Here is a 21,733-nt window from a genome sequence, read left to right on the forward strand (position 1 = left end):
TTACTCATATGAGACTTTCCTGCACCCATGGTCTTAATTTTAGAAAAGACCAGATTGGTTATTCTTCAAAGCTCATGCTTTAATATTAAAAAACTAAATCAACATTTACTAAATGAGAAAAATACAAAAGATGGTTTAACACAGAAAAGGCGCTCACCAATGCAGTCTACACTGAAGAGATTTATGGAGGTTGTAATTGAAGATTCATCACAGGTCTTCATCCCCCGCAGCGCAAACCTCACCAGGGAGGCCTTGACTCCCTCGGGGAGGAAGGACAGCAGGTACACGGGCATGTAGAGAGCGTAGCGCAGCTTGCACAGCAGCGGGGTCATGAGCTTCCCCTGGGGGGACTGAGCCATGCGCTCGATGGTCGGGAACAGCAGCACGGAGCGCAGAACCTGCCGGAGCACGAGAAACACCGTCAGCAAGGCCGCAGCACCGGAGCCCAGCCTGCCAGACCCAAGCTTTACATCAGTCTCCAGCGCAATGAAATCGAGTTTCCAGGCACATTGTCCCAAAGGCTGTGTGATATGTCCAGATTCACTTTTTTAAAACATGAAGCAAACAAGTACATGGTTACAAAATGATGATTTATGGTAAGACAGGGAAGAACTCAAGAGGTGAGTGGCCTTTGGAGATCATGAAGAACCGGGAAGCACCAGCAGGAGTAACCCCAGCAGAGGGCAGCAGGCAGGAGCCCTCTGCTCAGTCCCGGCAGGCTTTTTATGACAGGAAAAGTACACTGCTTTTCATTTCACCTGGTAAACTATTTTCTCTAAGTAAACCAACCATCCAAATTTTAAAATGTCAGTTGCTGTGATGGTAACTTTAAAAATTGACAACACACAGGGTTTTAAATTTGCACCTCAATACACGGAAACTTGGTCAGAACAAGAAGCATACAGCCTCTTCGCTACAGTGGTACATTGGTATAAGATACTGCTTTTTATATCTTACAATGAAAACAGACATTCTGAAGGTGGCAATTAGTTTATGTTGTAATAATTCACTACAGCCTTAAAATACAAATAAATTAATTATAATCACACCCACCCATACTAATCAAAAGTGAGTTAATACATTTACTCATAGTTATATTTCAATGCTAACATCAAGCAAATATTCTAAAAGAATAACTACGCCTTTTTTCTGGAAGTAAAAATATATTGCAATAACTCATATAGGAGTAACCCTCAAAGAGACACAGCCCTACTTAACAGAAGTAATAATAAAAAAAAGTAAGAAAGGATCTGGGTATTGCATTCGTAGATAATAAGGTATAAACAGCTGGGCTTTTGTGACTCAATATCAATAAATGTAGTTACATATGTCTGCTTAGTGCACATCTTTCTACATGTCGTGCAAATTAGATTACTGTTTCTGTAAAATATATTTTATGATAGTTTTCTTTGCTCCCAGATGAAACATAGCTAATATATGCCACTACACCTGTGTGCAGCACTCCTGGTCCCAGCAGCCCTCCAATGGAAGGCAAGGAATGCCACCAAGAGATGCTTACACAATCTGATGCTTATACAATTGTAACAGAACAAACTGGAAAAAATCAGAAAATATAATAAAATGACAAAATCCTTTAGGTTGGAGAAGGTCTTTAAGATCACTGAGTCCAACTCAGTGCCACATCTATACATCATTTAAGTACCTCCAGGGATGGTGAATAACCTACTTCCCTTGGGCAGCTTATGAAGTGCTTGGCAACCTGTTCTGTGAAGAAATTTTTCCCAATATTCAATCTAAACCTATCCTGGCACAACTTCAAGCTGTTTCCTCTTGTCTTATCACATTCCTTGGAAGAAGAAGCTGATCAACTTTCCTTCAGGTAGGTGTAGAGCAGTATGGTCCCCCTGAAACTCCTTTTCTCCACTCACCTCCCTCAGCCACACATCAGACTTGTGCTCCAGAGCCCTTCCCAGCTCTCTTGTCCTCTGGACACACTCCAGCACCTCAGTGTCTTTCCTTTGTCATGAGGGGCCCAAAACTGAACTTGGCACTCGAGGCATGGCCTCAACATTGCTCAGTACAGGGTGAGAATCACTGCCCTCGTCCTGCTGGTCACTGACAACTGTGTGCCTGTGCTGGGTAGCAGGTCACTAACCATTTCCCCTCAGATTATGGGGGAAATTCTGCTCACTGTCCATGTCTGGATACTCAGAGAACAACTGGTCAGAGTCAGATATTGATCTGCTGGCTCTTCCTGTTTCTTCCCTCAACATTCCCTGCAGCTGGAAGGACAGAGAATACAATCTGTGCCTTTGATTTTTTAACCAGTTGTCCCAAGGCCCTGAAGTCTCTCCTGATTGTCCTTGGGCTGCTTGTTGCAATTTCATTGCTGTCTACCTGAAGAATCAATAATGGATACTAATCCAAGAGCTGTACCAGGGTGGGAAGATGGGAAGCTTTCTCTTCACATCTTTAACTTGGCTCTGGGACGCAGCAGGCTTCACTAAGAAGTGGGTCCATGTCCTTCAGGAGTCTCCTTTGAAAATGACTCGTCTTTTTTTTTTTCATGGTAGCAATCTTTATGAAAGAAGGTTGTAGACTGACAACCTCAGCAACACCTTCAAGTAGGTGAACCATTGTTCTGGTTACTGTTCTTGCAGAGCCTCACACCTGTCACTCCACACCTGGAGAGGTGGAGAAGTCCCAGAGGAGACACACCGGCTGTGCCAGGCAGGAACTTGTCACCACTGCCCTCTGTCTCTTAAGCCACTGTGACAGAGAGAGGGCAGGGAAACCTCTGTGTCATGCATCCACCATCAGAAACTGTATTTCTTACAGAATTTTAAAAGCAGAATTTGAAAGAGTTATTTATGTAAAATACATAAATATTTTAATAAATCCTTCTCCAGCTGATACTACTTTGGTTTGAGACAAAGGAAAATACCTTCTCAGGGAAATCAATCCTGGGCCTCTTTTTATTAAAGGCAACCAGCAGCTGAAGTAATGGAATGCAAAACTTTTACTAAATTACATGGTAGTTTTGTGATATTTCAGCTAGGAGCTGAACCCAAACTGTTGTGATCTAAAGAAGATTTGACCTGTGTTCCCAGGCACACTTTAATCCTTTGACATTGCAGTTTATAGATATAGGATTAGTTGCTTGGATGGCTGTACTAACCACAGAGAAAGCTGCTAAACCTTGGCAGTAAAAGGACAAACCAGGAAAGTTGTTACTGCATCCTGTACATTCCTACATTTTGTAATGACCCACAAATTTAAAAGATGGAGGATAATTTTATTTAATTTCTCTTTTAAACCTTTTGCAGACAATAACAGAGAAATGTAAAATTCATAATTTTCAAACATGTACCCACTATTTCTTAATTTACTGGCTGGATTCCCAAGCCATGATCTTGAAATGTGCATTTGGCTGCAGAATTGCTTGAAAGATTTAGTTCAACTTCTTTGCAACAGAAGTGTAGATATGAGATTTAGCCCATTTTGTTATAATGACACATATAATGATAAAAAGATCATGTCATATTTGCATCTTGAAATAAGTGAAGCAGAAATATTCAGGTAAGATTAAGGAAATTAATAATATTCAAATGCTCACCATCAGTTAATAACTTTTGTTTTTTTTACTTTTTAAATGCCTGGAATTTATCTATACATAGTTTACACTAGCTGAAATCAGGTAGATGGCACAGAATTATATTCAAGTTAAAATTTTTAGAGTTATAAAGCAAATTATTCTGAAAATGGAGGATACTGCCTGTCATAAGTACCATGTATTGCCACAACTATGAATGACACATAAATACCATTAAATAATGTGCAAAGGTTAATGATCCTCCTATTTATAGAAACCCTTCTCCTAATTCATTAAGTTTATTGAGACAACCATCAGTCAAAATACAAAAAGTATTACAAATATTTACTTATATAATAAAAAAAATATATCCATGCATATATATAAGTTTAGATATAATGCACAAATATTAACAATATTAGACAGTTAAGATTCAGATTCACCTAGTTTAAACTACCCCCAGTTCAAATTCCAGTAATATTTATCTGTTAAGCACATGCAAAGGCAGAGAGCTGAGCAAGAGGAAACACTGGAAACAGAGACTTGAATGGATCCAGGGACTACAGGAAGTTGGCTGGTGATTCAACCGAAGGCAAACACACCTCGTGTCCAGGAGCTGCTGAGGGCTGTACCACCTATCCTGGACTCTGCTTTGGTCAACCCACTCAAAACAGTACAAGTACCCTTAAATTATACTGTAATTGTCACTACTGATGATTGTGACAATCAACAGTATTTTCATGAGAGGTCAATTTATTTACCACTTATTCATTGATCTGCTATTGAACTGCAAGATGTCAACACTCAGGAGAGCACATACACTAAAGTTCACTAGGCATAGACACTCCTACACTTACTCACCAAGGCAGCTGCTTCATTAATTTTTAGCTCTACATTTCACAGGGCTCAAACCCGGTGAAATTAATGGTTCAAGGGCCTATAATCTCAGTGTCTCAGAAGTTCCACATTTTGTTAAGAACCAAAAGCTAACACTACCTGCAAACTTCACATTACTCATGCAGGTGCCAAGGCAGCTCCTACTTGCTCATCTAGCAGTGTGTATATATCACAGAGAGAATGAAATGGTGCATGGCCTGAGCATGCATCCAGAGAACAAACCAGCCCAGAATGTTCTGCTCTTGATTCTTTCAAAACACACCACAGGAGGGAGGCGTGGGGACTTCAGGAGTTTCCCTTCAACACTGTTTATATATTTCGGTATCTAGAGCAATCAGTCCATTAACTTCAGGAATGTATGACTTGCACAGTAAATTTTAGAACACACAGGGAAGACAAACTTCTTATTTTACAGGAAAAGTGAGCTCTCAAAACAAAGAATATTAAATACCCATTTCATAAAAACATGGTATTGACCAAGGTGCTTTGTTTAGGAAGGCTCCCCAATGAATATGATTCACTTCCCATGATCACTGGTTCATATAAATGGCTTCTAGCAAGATTCCACACATACATTCCTGTATATCCAGGCTTTCAATTGAGCTTTTATCTAAATCTATCCAAAGCAAGATCACGAAATGACAGCAGAGTACCTTCACAGATTCACTGCATAAGGGTTATGTCCAAAGTTGGGTTTGAATTTGCAGTAAAAGTTGGAAGTCGTTTTGTTTTGATTAAAATGAGAACAGAGTACAAAAAAACCAAATCATTACATTTACAATAAGTTGCTGTTTAACACTACACTATTTAATAGCCTCACCCACACCAGCAAAGGATTTTAAAAAAATATTTAAATTGTTTCCTTATAAAAACACTGCAAGTATGCAAATTGGATAAAGTTAAAAACACCCCCACAGTAATATTTTCCACTAGTGCCTTTCACTGAATGAGTTGAAATCTATTCTTCAGCTACAATTCAACATTTGAGTGGGTAATACTACTTGTTTAAGGGACTTGTAAATGACAGTGCTGAGGATGCAAAATCATGCTTAAAACCTGGATGCCACTTACAACCAGTACTCAAAGAAGTGACTCAATTTTCAGAGCAGTTAAGTCCTTTGATGCCAACAACAGGAGGTCAATGCTTTTGAAATCAGCCAGTTTTGATTACACAAGAAATGCTGGTTGCAGACTCAGGCACCCAGGTATGTGCCTTCTGAGCTCACACAGCCAGTGCCTGGAGAGGGCTGTCACACCTTGCCACCTGCTCTTAATACAGAGAGACATTTTGCTAATAGAAATAAAACTGAGAGAAAAGCAGTTAGGATGTGAAAAGGCAGACACTGACCAACAGAAAAGAGCAAGAGCCATTTAGAAGATTTTTTTCAGAGGAGACTCCAAGTAGGTGAATACACTAATTACAGCCATGTTTTCTCAGTCTTGTCCCTTGCCTCTCAATGAACAATCCCTGCCCATGACAGACCACAGGTATGCTCAGATATCTCTATCAGAGCCATAAAATAAAAAGACTCTGGTACACTGAAGAAAATACCAGAAAGTGAAACTTCCTCAAATAAATCACTGGTTCACTCTGCTTTAATGACAGAAACAGTGGTTACTGGCTTTTGAGTAGGGAGGTGTTTGGAAAGCATTTGCTCCTGCTGCATAACCTGTTCTTGATCACCGGGATGGCAGAAATGGTTAATAAAATAACCACCACCAGAAAGATCACAAGGCTCAGATCCCACACCAGTTATGCATTTCAGAGCCCACAGGGAACTCTGACTTCAAACCAGGGGACAGAAGAAAGGAAACAATCCATGATGTGTTACATTAGAGTCATTGCACCATCCGGTGCTCAGTAATGGAGTGCCCTAGCACGGCACTGCACCCACACAGCTCCGGAAAGAAAACAAGTGAGGAAGTTTTGAAGGGATTTAAAATTCCTTCGAAACCCTACAAAAAGCAAGAGCTGCTCCTCTGTCAAAAGCAGCACTTCTTTTGATATACATTAGGCCACTCCATGTATTAGTTTGTTATTCCCCTCTTGTGTTGGCAGAAGAAAAGCTATTATCTGTCAGGTGAAACCCAGTAAATTTCTCAAAGATAACATAATGATGCACTTAATGGTAATCTACAGTCTACCCCTGACACGGAATGCCACATTTATCACACAATTTCTTCTACTCAGTATGCAGAAACCTGCAGGCAAAACAACAAGGATCAGGGCTTGTGCTTTATTGCCACAGCTGTGCTGAGCAGATTTCCAAGAAAATGCACAGGATAAACCAGACAGTGTTGGCTTGGGCTGTCCTCTCCCACAGCAGGACTCGCTGGGCTTGTCCGTTCTCTTTGCTCACTTGTTAATATAATGTATAAAATATAGAGTTCTACTTTAAAATCTTGAATAATTTCTTCTTTGTCTGTTTAAGATGTCATTTGGTTTCTGTGCCAGCTAACTGTCACAGCTCAATATCAACAAATCCACAGGACTTCATGACAGCAAAAGAGCTAAAGAAGGGACACAAATGACAAAACACTTTTTTCTCCTGGTGGGAAGTCAAAACATACTGTATGCATTTTCTTCTACTTTACCCTATGGATCTTCTGTAATTCCAAACAAATGTTTGGCATATTAAAGAGGTAACAAAACAAATATTTAAAAAATAGTTAACAAAAGTTTTGTAACTGTTAATTTTAAAGTGCTTTATAAGAATTAAGCCCCACAGAGAAGCTTTAGCATGCTTTTTATGGAGAAATAAACTGAAATTTGTGAAGTTAGATTCCACATGAAAATATAGATCGCAAAAATAGGAATATTTTAAATAACTGTATGGTAAATTACAATTCTCTGCTCTAACAAAAGGTTACTTTTCTGGGTAACCAAACTGTTTCTGCGTAACAAAATGGTAAAAAACTGTAAATAACCAACATCTGGTAGGAAAGTTTGTATTTTTTGTTACAATTAATGTCATGGTGGCTTAGTTCAATAGTGACTGCTAAGCAAAAGAGAATCTTCTGTTAAGATCTGCTATGGACCCCTCCCAATATACAGGGGCTATAGAACAGAGCAGAGGAATGTGCTCTTGATTTCAAAGTTTAATTTTAAATTTCCTACATTTCCTGTTTCTTAGTGCCCAAATTTTCCCTTTGTGTCCTGGCATCAGACGCGTTCTATTTTTTTTCTATTTCTTTTTTTCCAGCCTTCTAATTTCATTATATATAATCTGTGAGACTAAGTGACAGAAGGAAAGATTTAAAAATTTTCTACAAAAAGTGTTTTTCTATGAGGAGCATACCATACTCCCTGAAGGCTGAATTTGTTTTCCAACCAAATGCACAGTCATTATATGCAACTCTGTGAATATGTTGGCAAAACTAAATTACACTCTTAAATTCTCTGACCAGCTGAAGGAACTCTTGCTCCCTAAGAAAAACAAACTTTTTGTGTGTCACCAACAGCATCATGTTCATGTTTGTCAGTTCAACTTCACTAAAGGTATTTGAATTTTCATAGTTTGAGAACAAACTGAATCAAGGATTCAGGATTGATTGCAGGACCTTCTGGTAGAATTTCACAGGTATATTGAGGACCCAGCTAGGGACTGAGTTCTTCAAGGGAAACAAAATGCATGGGCTGTGAAGGCACATGGAGGATGCACAGACACTCACACAGGCAGAAATTCTCTCAGTGTCTGGAGAAATTACTCTTCAGCAGAACTACCTGATGCCACCTTTTAAACATACAATGACTCAGTTATTGTTTTCATGTAGATGAGAGCACAGCAGTGTAAATGCAACTGGACAGCAGCAGAGAGCAATGATCCTTAGGATGAATATGATTTACAAGGTCAGGATGCTATTTTCCTTTTACATAGACACATATGCACCCAAACAATTCCGCCAAGATGTAAAACATGAGTACATAGAATCAAATGAACTTTTAAGGACTGAGCGTAAAAGCATACAAGCTTTTCCCACATAAACTTTGGATTGAATTTTGCTTGACAACATCAGTGCCTTTACCTCTAAGGCATTAGGCCCTGGCGTTGCCTTGGACATGTGCCAAGTCCAACATACACACACACACACACACACGCATATCCAGGTACATGCTTCCAATTCTTCACTGAATAAATACAGCAATACCTAGAGATCCCCATCCAGCACTCTGGTTACATGAATATTAATGACATCTTACACTAAAAGAACAAATTCATAAATACAGTAGGGCATGCATACATGCACAGAGCTGAGCTATGCCAGAAGAGCAGTATGACAAACAGTTCTTGTTGTCAGTACAGCAATAACCTGAGCTTTATTGGAGCAGAGGCACTCATTATTGACTAGCCAGCATGGTTTTTTTCCCCTTATATGTCTTCTGTAAATATAAAGAGGTGAAACCAGTACAAAAAATGTTATCTCCTAACATGTGATAAAACCCGTATTTTCCAGTCTGCCTCGTAACCTCAGTACTGTTAAGTGAAACCAGGTTAGGGCCTAGGCTCCAAGACCAACATCTTTTAGTATGTTCTCTGGCAGGATTCTGTCCAAAGCCAGCTGGACATCTGGGCACAGACTAGAAAACAGTGTAGACCAGAGATTCTTCTAAATACAGGATGTCTGTGAAGCAATCAGGTTTGGGACTTGAAAGGCTTCATGCCTGGAATCTAAGTTGTATTTTGCCTCTTGCTGTCAGGAGCCACAGGGCAGACGGACTCTGCTATGTTTTATACAAAAAAAGAATTTAAATACAATTCTTAGCATATTTACCTCAATCAATCAGAAATACCTTGACCTGTTCAGTGATATTTAATAATTGATTTTGTCTACAAATTCTAAACACATGGTGGGGCAACCTTGGCAAGTATATAAAGATCTTCCCTCTGTTATCAAGGGATCATTCACCAGATGCTCAGCAAGGAAAGAACAGTCCGTCACTAACTCTGTATGTGTTTATAAACACAGATATTAAAGGTATCTATGGAAATTGCACCAAGAAATGGTGGGAAAATAACTGAGAATAAACCTTTGCCTTTCATCTTGGTTCAGTGTTATCCAAGTTCACTACTGGTTCTAAACTGAGGTGCCTGAGCTAGGAGTTAAATCACCGAAGATTCTCAACTGAAGTCAGTCATGGACAGATCCTCAAAAAATATCAAGTGATCTAAAACCACTTTCTAGAATTATCTGCTTCCCACTAATTACAGAGCACCTACAACTTCTAGCTAGGAGCCTCATCATATAGAACAAAATGAGACCCCTCCTCCAAGGAGAAGCAGCAGGGCACACTTCTAAATAATATTTTGAAGGAATCAAAACACTACTATTAAACAGTATCTGAGCAAGCGCTCTCTAAAGAGGCCCATCCACAGCACTGTATGATCTCTAGCACTGAAAACACAGTAAAAACACTGGTGTCCCTTAACATGACAATGTAAGAAGACCAGAATATATTACTTACTTTTGTAAAAACTGAAAATATGCAGTAATTATGATATTAGGTGGATGTTTGAAGAATTGATATTCAAATTGCACATAGGCAGTATAAGACAAGAAGCTAGAGGTATTTCATACTGTCATAACCTCTTTTGTAGCTAGACTGCAGTTTCCATGGATATAGTGTTTCAGTACATGCCAAACCACCTTTCTGAGATCCAGCTTGGGTGCCTGTTTTATGATCTTTAAGGTAATTTTCCTAAGGAGAAGTTCAGAAAATATCTGCCCACCAACAAAAGCCCCAAAACAACAGCCACCTTCACCCCACTCCTGAACTGGAAAGCAGTAGTATGATAATGAAGTTAAGTTAAATTTGGTATTTTAATTATTCAGCTCACAGAACCAACTCAGAAGCTACTACTATTTTTAAATATGCCAAGAAAAAATAATCTAAAGCATGAATGAGTAGCAAAAATCCTGGCAAGTAATACAGTGGTAAAGACACGTGGGAGATGCAAGTTTGCAATATGCTATGGTGCAGAAAGCAAACGAGAGAAGCTCTGCAACTTCATGTTACACACAGTGAGGAAACACATCACAAATGCCAAAGGAAGCTCTGCCTCTGGGAGATAATGCAGATTGCATCCTGTGCTCTACATTCTAAATAGAATGATTTCAACCAAGAGCGAGCCACAAATACAGCCTAAAAAGGGGCTTGGATGATAAAATTTCTGGAAGAAGTTATATATAGCGAAAAAAAACATGAATTGTATGGCAAAATGGGAGCAAAAAGGTAATGGGGTGGAGAATCATACCTACACAAATTTTAAAGGGCTATAAATGCAAAGGATACTGAGTAATATTCTGGGTGGAACAAGTGACCTAAGTAAATGCAATGGAAAGAAATGAAAAATCTAAAATGCTAAAGCAGGTATGAGGAGTCTGTATTGACACAAATTTTTATGCTGCACCAAGGTACAGTGTCCCAGCTGTAGAACTATTACCAACAGGAATGGTGCAAGAAAGAGAAATGCCCCCTTACATGGATGTACAGACAGCCTGGACTTCCAAAACCGGAACATTGTGTCTGGGAGCTGTAAAAATCTAGTTAACATAAAGCCTAATGATGCTACTTATATATTCAACTTTTCTTATGCAAGTACATTGTCCTGGTACTGCGTATTACAGATGCTGACTAAATGAATGATGAAAAGCAAATGCATTGACTTAAAAAGCGAGGGCTTTCCCCCCCTCTATTCCATATTTTGTGTAAATGTTTAACACATTCAAAAATTAAAAATCTATTTATGTTTCAGTTATACAGCAAGCTGGCAGAATGTCTGCAGAGTGGTTATGCTCAGGAAAGAAATATATCATTTCAGAAGGAGAAAACCAATCACACGTTATTCCTAAAGCTTTTACTCTTCCTCCAAAAAAAAAGTTAATTTAAGAACACCATGGAAAAAAATACTTATAATTCAAAGTATTCTGTTAATAAGATGAACTTTTCAACACTCTAGCACAAGACTGATCATTAAACCCAGTCACAACCATTCTCTATTTCCTTCCCATCAAGCTGTAAGAGATCCTCCAGCACCCAATTACATATTTTATGATGCTTTGGAAAAAGATCTAAACCCCCAAAATTGATGATACAGCAAAGGATGAGAAGATGGCAGACTCAGAACACTATCACTCTCATGGGCCCCTTTTCTAATATGGAAGTCATTAAATTAAAATATTTTTAAGAGCCCAGGAAAGAATTTTTTTTCAGCCTTGAGAAAAAGCTACTGAAACAACACAGAGATCAGTGTTGATGGAGAATTCCTTTGTGATTTCAAATACTTGATGAATTTTACAGTGTTATGAGGAACACAGCATATACTCTCTACCTGTGGTTGTTTTTTACTGCTTCCAAGGAAGGCAGATGAGGGCACAGAAGCCATACTTCACATAAGGACAAAAAAATATTTGCTGGACTATGGACAAGTCCATAAACAGAAGTTTAGGTATTATAATAATAATAAAATTTCATAAACATACATATATATAAAATACATTTACAATATTTACATGGTGCAGAAACTACAGCCACCATAAAAGATGTACTCTCTTAGCTTTCTTTACAGTCCTTTCCATTAACTACTCGCATCCTAAGCTCAGGCTGGCTGTGTGACAAGGGCTGTTTCCTGTCCAAGTGCTGTTTTCCATTTAGCTTTGATGTCAAGGATTGTCTCTGCCTCTCTGTGTCTGATCCACTCTCCGTTTTTCAGAATCAACTTCATGTCTTTATGGTTAAAATTACTTATACTTTAATAGATTGGGATATTCAATTCAGCTTGAGGAGGAGACATTCTTGTTTCTCTTTCATCATAGGTACAGACCATGAAGACCCCTCTCACCTCTAAAAAACTTCATCACTATTAATGACCTTAAGGGAGGTGGTCAACTTAGACAGGTCTCTATCATTCTGATTTATAAAAGAGAGAACTTCAGAGACTACAACAGGCTGGCCTCAGGACAACACAAATTCATATAACCACATATCTCGTGGTTTTAGCTATTCCTGTCTGGGCCTATGCATGAAGTATCAGCTATATCAGCTCTTGAGGAAACAGTGTATATAGATATATACTTCCTGGAAGGTTTCTCTAAGAAACAACATACATATAAATCTTCCTGGAAACCTCAGAAATGTGTTGTTTCCAAACATTTCAACAGCATTAACTTCCTTCAAGATACAGGGTAATGAAAGATACAGGGCACACTGAGAAACTGGGTATAATCCTCACAACATCACAATGTTCTATAATGGTATCAACTTTTGCAAAATATAAGGTCATACTTGGATTTTTTTTAAAGGGAATTAAGTTGTATGGGCGATGCTGACTTCAGTGATATCAGACTATTTGCAAATGGCATAAACATAAGCCAAGCAACAGTTAAGTAAATCTAAGGGAAATTTCCTTTTGGTTCATATTTCCTAACCATAAGGTTTCTTTGTATCTTCCTTCTTAAGTGGTCAAATGTAATACAATGGATCACAAAAAACTGTATTTTTATGAGTAATTTAACTTATTGTTTCTTACATTCAATATGTCCAATATTATCATATAAATTAAACCTCCTTCAACATTTGAATTTGACCAATCATTTAAAAAGATAAATAACCCAGCCATTTTTTCAAATGGACTAAAACTTTCGCTTATTTTTTTACTATTTTCTTTCAGCTTCTACCTGATGATATATATATAACAGGCGAAATTTGCATCTGTTTAAAATACTCTACAGTGATCACATGGTTTTCCATGTCCTGGCACCTTTTTTACTTAACATATATTATCCAATTTTACTTGAAGTACACCTATAAGACCCCAAGCCTCCCGTGCTTCCTGGCAGTTCCACTTGGATGGAAACAAAATTCAAGGACCAGCATTTTTGTTAATGTATTTGCATTTCAAACCGTGATCTCCAGTGTAATGACAAATACAGTTCTAGGTACAATGATTATGTCCTTAGGTATGTGGATCTGAGTGTCGTTTGCACCAAGGTGAGGTGTGACTGAATTTATGTCTACTTTAAGGCCACTTTCCACTGACTTAGCATAAATTTGATTCTGAGCCTTTTGCACTGGAGTCCTGCATCCAAACTCATTGGACTTTCCATATGAAGAGACCTGTTAAAACATGAATCACCATCAGGCTTCTACAGTATTAACTTGTGCTGTATTATTAGGAAAATACTACAAGTTACTCTGCAGAGTTTAATTACAAAAGAACTGGAATGGGACAAAGGTAACTGAGGATAAGCAAGTGAGAGGCATGGAAATCTCAGCAGTATCCAGCTTCAGCTGCTCAGAGTAAGAGATCACCTTTTAACAACAGTGATCACAACCACAGTAACCAAAAAAGAGCCCTGATAAGACTGTACCCAATGTCCCTTTGAGTGCTCCTGGTGCTCTGTGATTGCACCTACAGTACAGGTGGGTGTGTGATATTGCTCCTGTTGAAACTAGTGGCAAAATGTTCATTAATTTAATATCTCCTAATTCTGCCCCATTAATAAATTCTGACCAAAGGATTATTTCCCAGAGATCAAATGTGACAGCCTACACTCCATGCAGATATCACCAAAGACACAATATTCCCAGCTCTAGAAACCAAGACTCTTATCTATTCTTGCATAGACAGATGAAGACCATGGCTGCCATAAAACACTGATCAAGTTAGTTAGAGATTAATCTCTTGGATTAATAAGTACATTAAGACCTTTGACAATTTCCTTTGAAGTAAATATACCTTCAATTACACCTTTCAGCAGGTATCAGTATTTTCTGTGTACTTGACTTCCAATGCTGAAACCTGTTTTATAGCAATAGGAGAGGGACTTTCCATACCTCACCTTACAACTGGGTCATGGCACAGGAAAAAACTATCTGTTGCTTCACATTACTTGAAATATTTTCCAGTAAGAAGTACTCCTAGAATTTTTCCAGCTGAAGCCCAGAATTCTGCTAAATACACAAAAGTCTCAGAAGTATTCTCTACAGACACCGCAAACTATTTTTCAACAGGTCAGTTCTACATACTGAACTATTTGCAAATTATTAAAAATATAAAAAATATTAAACACACAGACTGTTCATTACATTTATAAGTCTCACAGGGCTGAAATGCAAATTACTCAGTACTACAAATATTTGGGTAACTGAAAACTTGCCCAAAATGTTTGAATTAAAAAAAAAAAAAGCCTTTTTATGGGTTAAGGCAATAATGAGAAAACTGTTCTCCCAAAAATCTGTATCTTATTGTTGGACTGAAAATAGTTTAATAGAGAAAATATTCATTGACAGGGCAGTATTTTACATAGAGAATTAAGCCCCATCAAAGTGGGCAATGTCATTCCATCTACAAGGGAAGTGCCAAAGGAGACAGCCAAAATTTGCAACGGTGTGATAATACCAGCAGGGATGGATTTGTTGCTATTATGATTAAAGCATATAAACAGGAGAAGATTAGGAGGGGTGAGAGTGAAAAGAGAGGAAGAACAGTTTATTGGTTGGAAGAAGGGCAGGGAGAAGCTTATGTTGGAATGCAGTGTCACAGTTACACACCATAAAGCTTTCAGTTGCTCCCATTACATGAATGTCAGAATGCAGCTGCCACTTTCCAGCAGAAATTCTTTCCGTTTTCATTTTGGAAGAACGGGGTGGGTTTTTTTTCAATGCAGAACTCTCATTAGATCACCACATTGCATCTACAGGTACCCTTATGGCACAGGGACAGGCAAATGGGACCTTTGTACACATGCTCTGGCACATTTACCACTTAGGATGAGCCATCAATATGCCTTTAAAGTGAAGAGGTGGCTCAACCAAAAGAAAACATTATGAATCAGACTTTGTGCTGTCTTGAACCAACTGCTTTCACAGCCATCGATGTACAGCCATACCTACCAATAAATCTCAATGACAATCCATTCAGTTTAAGGAAATGGGGCTGAACAAAGTAAATGAGAAACCAGCTTTACAATTATAATCTCATTCTGCTGATGAAAAGGAAAGGCCATGATTTTCCATCAGTGCTTTGAGATCCCTAGACTTCTATTTTTAAGTGTTCCACTCAAGACATTTGGAAGGGGTTTATTTTACCAATCACTTGAGTCAGCCCCCAAAAGGCATCCAGTCAAACCAGACCCATAGTCCTTCTCAGCTCAATGGGCTAGGAGTTAGACAAGCTAAACTGGTATTGAATATTGGAAGAAGTTCAGGCCCCTACCATTTTAACTAATTAAAGGGCTTAGTGGCTTAATGATGTATGCTGAAGAAAGAACAGAAAGATTCTGCCTTGTGATACCAGTGAAAAACAGGATGAGTGAGTCAGGAAGTATACACTGAGCAGAACTTTATATTTTTGTCACAGAATGAAAAGAAACCATGAATATTTGAGTTTTGAGAAAGAACTTATGTCCCAAATTCTTGTCAGGGTATCAGAAGAAGGCAAAAAGAGAGAGAACGGAGTTAGGAATTCTCTCAGCTCATTTTTCCATCCTTGCTTTCATCTTTCCAGAATTGTAAGGATTTTAAATAGTAAGGGAAAAATAGAAAATTCCTTCATTTGCAATACTACAGACTACTGCTAGCCTTAATTATTATGACAAATTGAATATATGCAGGAATCTGCTAAGAGATAAAAATTATCATACCTAATTTATCACATAAATAAAACTGGCCATCAGGTAAGTAAGGGTTTTAGTGCAACTGAGAACAAGAATTTGCAGAATTATCTTTCAATTCTCAGTGCCAGGTAAAAAGTCTAAGCCATGCCAGCTCATATTTAAAGGTCACAATTTATATTATATTTATTGAAAACTGGGGTTTGTACCTTCCATCTCAGTAAAATACACGTGCAGTAGTCATACTACTGTTTTAAGATAGAGGAGCAGAAAATTCAGTGTTTTTAAGAACAATCAGGATTCAAAGAATTCTGCTCCTTATACAAAACTATGCTTTGTTTTGGAATTTGAAGTGGAGCAGAATATTCTTAAAATTTTCCAGTAACTAAAAATGTTGTAACAAAGTTATTAAAAGCATATTTTCATTAACATCAATTCAACTTCCTTACAGGACTTCAAAGGAAGTAAGTTAATTAAATTCATTGTCCTTCCTGGACTTCTGCTTTAATGTATATTTAACACTCAATTCCACATAAAAGAGCAAACTCCAATGAGCTTTTTTTTCACAAAATGCCACAGATAAGTAGACTTGCACCCAAACACTAGAAATTAATTATTTCAAACACTTACACATTGAAACAAATAGAAAAGAGGACTTCTATTACATTTAATTTTGAAGATAACCCCAGCCATAAGAGTACAGATGGGGATTCCTAAGAAGAAATCTAGGGCTTGATTTAGTTCCCTAAAGACAGGCTTATAGTCATGGAACACATCCTCAGGTATCTGAAAAGATCAGTGGTAGCAAAGACTCCCCTAAAATAATCAGCAATCAATGAACTACTAAAGAGATACAGAAAAAAAATTGTCCAGCACTTGCCTGAACATAATTCCACAGGGTATTAAAAATGCCCTCCATGCAGTGCTATCTAAGCTCAGAGATGTTATAACTGTTTTGTACGAAGTTTTGAGTCGTTTTCTGATTCCTTTCACTCCTGCAGTGAACTCTTCAAACGGGACAAACCACTCTTGGGTAGAAACCAATGCAGCATAAGTACCCCTAGGCTTTGCCATGAGTCATGTGCAATGAACAAATGAACAATAGGGCAGAGTAGGAAATATATGCAATTACAACCCTGTCCATCCTCAGTAACCTCTTTTATAAACTTCCAAGCCAAGTCCTTCCTCATTGCTTGAGCAACTGTACCATATATGACATGAAGCAAGAGCTGACAAAACAGCTCAACTTCTTTGCTGAGGGCTCTAGATTGGCAGTGAAATTCCATTTTCATATAGAGCTTCTAGGAACAGATATTGGTTACTAGAGCTAAAGCTGAGCTCAAAGCATAGCTACGTTTGCAAAGTCTATGTTCAAAAACTCCACAATATCCCTTCACCTGCTCCTTTCGTGAGTAACTAATGTTCTAACTGTCTGTGCTAGGTGATCTCCTGCACCTACTATTAAAACAGCATGAGAATTGCTATATTTTTGGCTCTGTTGTCTTCCATAAAGCACATTAACTGCAGTATAAAAACAGAGAAAAATTTCAAGCTATGTGCAGCATATACTGAATTCCAATCATTTGGTCCAATTCTCTGAAGAGATGACTCTCTGATTTTCAAGAGCTATGTGCACACATCTGCAGAATTTCAAAAGATCTCACCTCCCAGCATAAAATGTTCTTTGGGAAATCTGGCTAGTAGAAGGGTGTTGAGTTGAGCTGTACTTAAAACATATGCTAGAAATCCTAATTGCTTTTGAAACTCATTTCTTGCTTTCAATTCCCTCACTTTTATACAATCATTTCAGTTAGTTATTACAATATGAATCTAAATTTCTGGAGATTCAAAATAACGAGATTTTATTTAAAAATTCACAGTACTTAGTAAATCTGTTATTCTGCCATTTACCATTTTAACCATCTTTTTATTTTTAGTCCTTCATTTCCGCTTAATTCTCATGTTTTACTTTAGATTCCTGATGAATGATCACAGATTCCACTTTTCAGTTTATTTTTTTTCTTTTCTGTTTGTACATTTGGCTACTTTAATGTCTTTTAACTTCCTAGAAAAAATAATTTTTATAGGTGTATTAGAATTTTGACTACATACACTTGAAATCAGATGTTTCATTAGCAGTGAAATAAACACGTTATGAAAAAAAATCAAGTCTCCTGAATCAAAATTATTGTTCCTAATTTTTCCTTCTTTGAAGTAGCACAGATCGAATCTTGCTTTTCATATTATTTCTATATTTACCTGAGCAGTACACCAGTATATTAAACAAGTTGAGAGAAGCTGATATTTAAGTGAACATTATGAACAAAACACAATTTTTCCCAGAAAATTTAGGGAATTAAGCTTTTTCTCAGGCCTTTTGATCACAGGCTTATGGACCAAACAAGGAAATCTTAGGGCAGTGATGTTTATTAATTCTGAATTCTCACTCCTAAAATGTGATCAGTGTTAAAAACAGAAACTATTATTCATCTGCTTGCTAATTAGCTGACAGATACAGGATTGCTGATTTTGTCAAGCCTCTCTTTTAATTGCAAAAATTGTCACTCTGCTATTTATCAATCTCATCTCATATTGAACACTTCTTGAAGGCAAATTTTCTTGACTCAGCAGAGTACTAAAGTATATGTAACCCATTATTCCCCATAAAGATCTAGGATTAAGCAGGTGATACCTACCTGCTTCACCCACTTCAAAAACCACACAAGGTACACTATGGATACACGTGGCAAACTGTTCAAACTTTAAAATTCCCTCAGGCATGTCACATCTTAAGAGTTGGATCACCTTCAACAGGGTTTATCTCATTTCATGTTTTTTAAATTTATTTTTTTGCATCCTCGAGACACTTCACAATCTTTTATTCGCTATATTACAAGGTGGAGTTGTATTTTGCCTGTGAAGTAATTTCTATCAGACCTACACTGCACATGGCAATGGACAGTGCCTGCTCCTACTGACAAAGGCAGTGTCCTTTGAGGGTTATACAAAAGAGTCTGTCTGCCTGTTGACTGCTGCATTTTCTTACTGTTTACATTTTTAAAGCTTTTTTTTGAAGGGGAAGGATAGAAAAGAATCTAACTGGGTCCCACAGGGTTAGGATCTGTCATTAAGCCAGTGAAAATAATGGTTGCTAGCAGTCTCTTGGGTGAGCTGACACTTTCAACCTCATTCCGCAGTTATCAGCCTTTTGCCGACAGTGTTTTCAAGGTCTGTTGAAATTTTAAATCCAAGCCTTTTATGAGTTTCTCAGCCAAAAGCTAGTATTTCCCTTAAAAAACTTTGTTTGCCATGAACCCATCTCCCTACTTTGCAGCTGCCCACCCAGAGAGGATTTTTATATTTGCCTTAGCTTTTCATGTGAAGATTTTTTTCATATTTTCTTTTTTAGGAAAAAAAAATCTTTCTGCAAATCTTTGTAGCAACTTCTTTGATGCTTCAAAGATACAGTATATTATTTATTTGATTTGGTTAGATTTAGTAAGTCATCTGCACTACTTCTCTCTATTTCCAGGCAAGTGAGATGCAGAACATTTGCATATGCCCAATGTTCCTATTGCTGCTTTACTGCCTGATCCATCAGAATTACTGATGCTGCCTGAAGCATCACCCAGAGTTCTGAGGTGGATTTTGCAGACTCTGTAATGTATAAGCTGTCAACTAAAGCAAATTTTATCCCAATTGCTGTCTCAGACTGCCTCGTATATGCTTCCAAAGACTTGATACACCAAGAACTGATAGAACTGCCAAATGTCTCTCTCTGTCTCATAAAAATAATCCAACTCGGAGACCAACTTAAAACATCCATAAAGTTAAATTAACACACTCATCTCACTGAAGGCAGTTGAACTTAGATTCATGTTTAAATCTATGCAAGCTTGTGTCAGAGTTAGTCTTTTCTTACTTCCTCAACACATAAAGGGGGATGAAGGTGGGTGTATACAAGACCAGTGCCGTTTGTTCGTTCCTTTAATACGTATTTCATTTATATGGATGGATGAAGAAGAAAACAACACCAGACTCAGTTTAGTTTCATACCATGTCCTAGAAATACATAGCTCTCTTCACAGATACACATTTATCTGAAATGTGCACCAATTCCCTTGTGAAGTCTACTAAGCATAGCCACCTGTTTTTTCCCCTGTATAATAATTTTACAAATATTGATGCTGAGTTTGTGTTACTGTAAGTAATTTTATTTATTATGCTGTTTTTTTTCACTTTTTCATTTAGACCTGCAACTAACAAGAAATTGATATATTTATTACTCCCTCTCTCAATATATATTTCTATAATATTTCTCTATTTTATGCAGTCTCACTGTACTTTTCAAAATATCTGAGATAAACATACTGCTGAAAGGAAGCATTCAAGATGTTTAAAAATATGCCTTGCTGTCCGCACCTTGCTAAACATATTTTATAACAGACAGCAAGACCATCAGAAGTTAATTTACCTAGATGACAGCTATATAACTAACTTTGTTTAAAGTACCATAACATCTAATTTAGGTAATCAACGTCGGAATCAGATGCTATTATATCAAATTAAACTTTCAAATATGGAATAAAAATGTGTATTTCTTTTTCTCTCATGGGTGGTTGTATTTTCATCTTTTCTCTCTTTCCAAAAAGCACCAGAACTTCTAGTCACAACCTGGTACCTTGCCATCCTTTCAGAAGATGTTGACACCATGAGTATTGGATTACATATTTAGGTTCTAATCTCAGCAAAATAGAAAGTGAATGAGTGTCACTGCTTTCATATATTCTTCCCCCCTTCCTTTAATCCCACTGAAAAGATTCCCTATTTTCTCAATGGTCAGACATGCTTAGCAGTGCCTGTACTGCTAAAAAAATTTGCCTCCTTCAATCTCACAGATCCTGTACATTTACAGTAATTCCAGAGTAAAAACTTTGTTTTTTTGAGAAGTACCCATATTTAAAAATATGGTAGTTTTCTCTTTCCTAACATTATGAAAGCGCTTCCCATACTCACAACCAAGTGTTCAACAAGCAAAACTAAATAATCGGTATGTGCACAGAAATGATGCATCAGGGTTTCCAAGTTAGGAATGTGTTTTAAAATACACAACTATTTCATGTTCTGTTTTTAGCTATCATTTATGAAATCAACAAATTCCAGCAATACCAAATATTTCTTCACACCACTGAGACACAGTAGCAATACATGGGTATGATTTACATATTACAGAAATTTAATTTGCTTAAACTGTTGCCACTCAGAGGTTTTAAACTCTTCCTCTTCAATGAGTTTTACAGAAGATCAATACTTACATTGTACTCATTAACAAGAGTTAATTTACTACCACAAAGGTGTTAGCATTTCAAAAACATCACTGCAAACGTAAGACTAATTCTGGAAGAGATTGAATTTCACTAGTAAGGAAGCTTGTCAATTTTTGATTAAATTAATGATCAAATGGAGTGTTTTAGGAAACACTCAATAGTGCTGCCAGTAACATACAAGGAAATCCTCCAAGTATGGATTTGCATTTTAGAAGAGAATGCCTGGAGGATGTAGCATATTTATGGGTCAGATGCATGTTCCAACAACTGAGAAAATAATTTTGTCACTGAGCCTCATTTTTCAGTTCTGTTGTCTGAATAAAGAGTGAAGAATATTATGAGG

The 21,733-nt window shown here is 37.4% G+C and overlaps 1 protein-coding gene across 1 annotated transcript in view; it reads right to left on the minus strand.

Annotated features, from left to right (window-relative positions):
* The window catches only part of LDAH (lipid droplet associated hydrolase), a 122,611-nt gene that overhangs the window by 39,196 nt on the left and 61,682 nt on the right, over positions 1–21,733 (minus strand). Inside the window, exon 5 of the mRNA XM_021525335.2 lies at positions 158–398. Within this exon, the coding sequence (XP_021381010.1) occupies positions 158–398 (241 nt within the window). The remainder of the gene's footprint in view (positions 1–157; positions 399–21,733) is intronic.

The sequence above is a fragment of the Lonchura striata genome, chromosome 3 (genome assembly GCF_046129695.1).
Source record: "Lonchura striata isolate bLonStr1 chromosome 3, bLonStr1.mat, whole genome shotgun sequence".
Lineage (NCBI taxonomy): Eukaryota > Metazoa > Chordata > Aves > Passeriformes > Estrildidae > Lonchura > Lonchura striata.